This window comes from Bicyclus anynana, chromosome 19 (assembly GCF_947172395.1).
Source record: "Bicyclus anynana chromosome 19, ilBicAnyn1.1, whole genome shotgun sequence".
Lineage (NCBI taxonomy): Eukaryota > Metazoa > Arthropoda > Insecta > Lepidoptera > Nymphalidae > Bicyclus > Bicyclus anynana.
In genome coordinates this window covers 15074810-15079035 of record NC_069101.1, presented here as the reverse complement: position 1 = coordinate 15079035, position 4226 = coordinate 15074810, and the positions used below count along the sequence as shown (strand labels likewise).

Here is a 4226-nt window from a genome sequence, read left to right as displayed (position 1 = left end):
AGGACACATAATTCGAAGAGCCGATGGACGTTGGTGTCCCAAGGTGCTGGAATGGCGACCCCGCACCGAAAGCGCAAAGTTGACCCTCCATTAGGTGGAGAGAAGACATCAAGCGGGTTGCAGGGAGCCGCTGGAGGCTGGCGTCTCGCGACCGTTTAATTTGGAAGTCCGTCCAAGTGGCATATGCCCAGCAGTGGATGTTTATCGGCTGTTAATGATGATGGTGACACAAACAGAGTTTCAGAATCAAACATTAGGTGTTATTAAGCCGCCCACCAGCAGCGTTAGATCCAAGAAGGGGAGGCACAAGACTAATTAGTGGGCACTAAAATAGTCTTTTGTTGATTATAATTATTTTATACACGATTTCTTCAGCATGGAATGAAAAAAATTTAAAGTATCTACTTCGTATAATATCACCTAAAATGGTCCATCCATATTAGATGGTTCGACACAAACAGAGAGACAAGCAGATAAAATATGCAGAAAATTACAGCAATCATGCTATCCTCGACCTCTGCATTAAATATTATATTGTACTGGATCCTCCTAAAAAGGACCTCTAAAAAGCACAGCACTAAATTGGATACAAATACCGGAACGCATTTAAACATAACTACTAATTAAGGTATTTTTCTGCAACAAGTACCAAATAAAATACGAAATTAAGGTCACTCTCCGGCTAAATTGATATTAGGGGAGATGTAGGCAATGGGAGACAGTTGGCAATGGTGATCACCTTAATATAACAAAAACCGAACGCGATCGGACGATGCGAATGTACTTATATGCTAATATTGCATCATATTCGTTGGCGACCGGGACCTGGCTTTAGTTCGCGCGACGCATTCGCGAGTGACAGACGTGTGAAGTTTTGGCGCCATTTTGATCTAATTTTTCGACGTAATAAATACGAGGTAAGTCACAAAATAATAAGTATTTACTTCTGTACTTCTAATATGTAATAGCCGTAACATTTAAGCTTGTAATCCAGCAGCCATTTCGTTTATTAAACTTGAATTTTTTTGTCAGGCATTTTTTTTCCGTCTCAATTCCCATGTAGGTAATGGGAGTCGGGTGATCCCCATTACATACATAGTGATCCTCATTGCCCACACTAACTAGCTTTGGTAAAATAGTGTTATTATTTGTTTGTAGATGCCGAAAACTCGTGCTAGAAAAACAAATAAAGCTAAATGGACTTTAGACGACCTGGCAAATGCTGTAAAGCTGATTGAAGAACAAAAATTTTCAATCAGAAAAGCTGCCGAGATGATGAATATTCCATTTGCCAGTCTTCACAAGAGGTACAAGAAAAATATAATTAAGCCACCTCATCTCGGTCGTTATACTGTATTTAGCCCTGAGATGGAAAAAGAATTAGCGGACACCATTAAGAAAATGGCTAACTTATTTTATGGGTGCACTCCATATCAAATAAAAAGAGCCGCATTTGAATACGCTGAAGCCCTTAAGCTGAAACACAATTTTAATACCGTTTCGAGGTTGGCTGGACGAGTGTGGTTTGATGGATTTGTTACCAGGAATAATATTTCTGTGCGGAAGCCCGAAGCTACTAGCATTAACAGGGTTACAGCCTTCAACAGAACTGAAGTTCAACAATTCTACACGCTGCTAGAAGAGCTAATAGAAAAATACAAGTTTGTACCAAAGAATATATACAACTGCGACGAAACTGGTATATCTACCGTCCAGGATCCAGGAAAAATATTGGCTGCAACAGGGCAAAAGAGAGTAGGAAGCATAACAAGTTGGGAAAGGGGTAAGAATATAACTCTACTCTGCGCCATGAGCGCCACTGGTGGATATGTCCCCCCAATGTTTATATTCCCCCGAAAGAGGATGACACCAACTCTAGAAAAGGATGGCCCAACAGGAGCAATATATAAATGCTCTGACAACGGTTGGATAAATGAAGAACTTTTCCTTCAATGGCTCAAGCACTTCACCCACTTTACCAAACCTTCTGCAGAAGAACCAATACTATTAGTGTTGGATAACCATGCAAGCCACATTTCTTTGTCGATATATGAGTATTGCAAGGAAAACCATGTCCATATGCTATCACTACCACCTCACACATCTCATCGCATGCAGCCATTGGATGTGTCCTTTTTTGGTCCATTCAAGGCTGCATATAGAAGAGAATGCGATTTATTCATAAAAAGCCAGCTTTTACAAAAAATAACACCATACGATGTTGCTTCATTGGTCAAAAAGGCATTTTCGAATGTTGCCTCTATGAGCAAAGGCGAAGCTGGTTTCAGAGCAACGGGAATATTTCCTATAAATCCCAATGTTTTCACAGATGAAGACTTTCTGCCAGCTGAAGTCCTTCAGGTAGAACCAATTGTAGTTCAAGATGTTGCTGAATCGACTTCTGCTGTTGCTATTGACTCCGCACCAACCCTACCAGCTACTATTGAGCTAGATCGGAATAGTCCTATTCCGAGTACATCCACCGCACCAACCCTACCAGCTACTATTGAATTAGATCGAATTAGTCCTATTCCGAGCACATCCACATTTTGTCATACTACTTCTGAATCAAGGACTGACATGGCACCAAATCTTACAATCCAAAATTTCATTCAGATGCCTAAACAAAAAACTGTTGTCAAGACAAACGGAGGAAGAAAAAAACAGCATGCAACTATTTTGACATCCACACCACTCAAAGACGCCCTAGTGGATAAAGAAAATAAAAAGAAGGAGAAAGCTGCGAAGAATAAAGGAAAACGAGTAGGAAAGAAGAGCAATCCACAAAAGATCAGTCGTGAGAAGGTTAAGAAGAAAATTCTACAGGACTCTAATGACACTTCGGTGTCAGATGTAAATACTGATGAGTTATGTCAGGATGATGAAAATGATGATGCAGGAGATGCAGGGAACTTGTGTCTTGTATGTGGCGAATTTGGGCGAGACAATGAGACATGGTACCGGTGCACTTCTTGTGGGCTCTGGGCGCATGCCGAATGTACTGGATGGGATTCTGCGCACAATTATGTGTGCGATATGTGTTGATCACCATTGCCCACATACTGATCACTATTACCAACCGATGTTGACAATGGTGATCAAACGTACTTTTTTTTATTTCGTTGATTGTACCAAAATTAGTAAACTTATGTGATGAAAGTTGATCTCAGTTGATAGTTAAGAAAGTAAAGTTTATGATTATAATAGAACAATATATAGTTAAATGATAAAAATGTTTTTATTCTTGTTTTTGCTTAAGTGATCCCCATTACCTACATCTCCCCTACTAATCGTCTATTAGTTTGTTTTGTCAATTATAGCTAGCTTAATTAACCTACATTGAAACTTGTTGTGTGTTCATTAAATGTACAAGGATCTGTTTTAGGTCGTTTTTAAGAACCTGACAAGAACTTAAGCTAGACTATTAGAGAGACATTTACTAGCTATATTTACATAATTAAAATGAAAATTAAATACGTTGAAGAACGAGTTCCCATGGTTGTTTTAGTTTTATCTGTACTTAAAACAAGCAGAAAAAAGATTAAAGAAGAATGGATACAAATGGAACTTTATCGCTTTATAGCGATGTCTTTAGGGTAACCTTACATTACATCACAGGGAGACATTGACAAAATGGCTGCGGCAATAATCAGACATGTACTTCCTCAGAAGAGCCCTGTAACAAAGAGCCCTACTACTAATTTTCCGCGTGTTACGTGCGTGTGCGTTACGTAACGTGACGAACCACACATGTGACAATAGCTTTGTTTCGTTCGCGCTCGTTTCTTTGTTTCGTTCCGCTGGTGAGTGGCCGCCAGATGCGGCCCCGTTACGAGGCTTCTTTCTTTTCTTTATTACTTATTCTTGTTTCTTTTAATTATAATTATTATTGTCTATCTAATAAAGTAATCATCACTTTGTTATATCAGCCTCAGCCTATATCAGCCTATGTGTTCAATTTATTAAATAAATTAATCCACCAGGCTGCTCCAGTAGGAGGTGGTCGGCGTCTAGTCATCAGTTGACGAGTTGGAACAACGTGGGGTTTTAGAATGTTCAAAGCCGGGCCTATATTCACGACGCCATCAAAGCATGGGGGTGTGGCATCATCAACTTCTCTCTTAACTCAACTCTTGATTGCTCCTGAGAAAAGAAGAATAACTATATATTTCATAATCCAGTCTAGGATTCGAACCCTCATGTCACGAAGCTGAATTAGCTAACTA

The 4226-nt window shown here is 39.5% G+C and overlaps 1 protein-coding gene across 1 annotated transcript; it reads left to right on the top strand.

Annotated features, from left to right (window-relative positions):
• The first annotated feature begins 696 nt into the window (after positions 1–696).
• On the top strand, positions 697–3233 carry LOC128199138 (uncharacterized). The gene is made up of 2 exons (XM_052887237.1): positions 697–917; positions 1159–3233. Exons 1-2 carry the CDS (start codon positions 789–791, stop codon positions 3043–3045), a joined length of 2016 nt encoding a protein of 671 aa, XP_052743197.1. The 5' UTR covers positions 697–788; the 3' UTR covers positions 3046–3233.
• Positions 3234–4226: the final 993 nt, after the last annotated feature.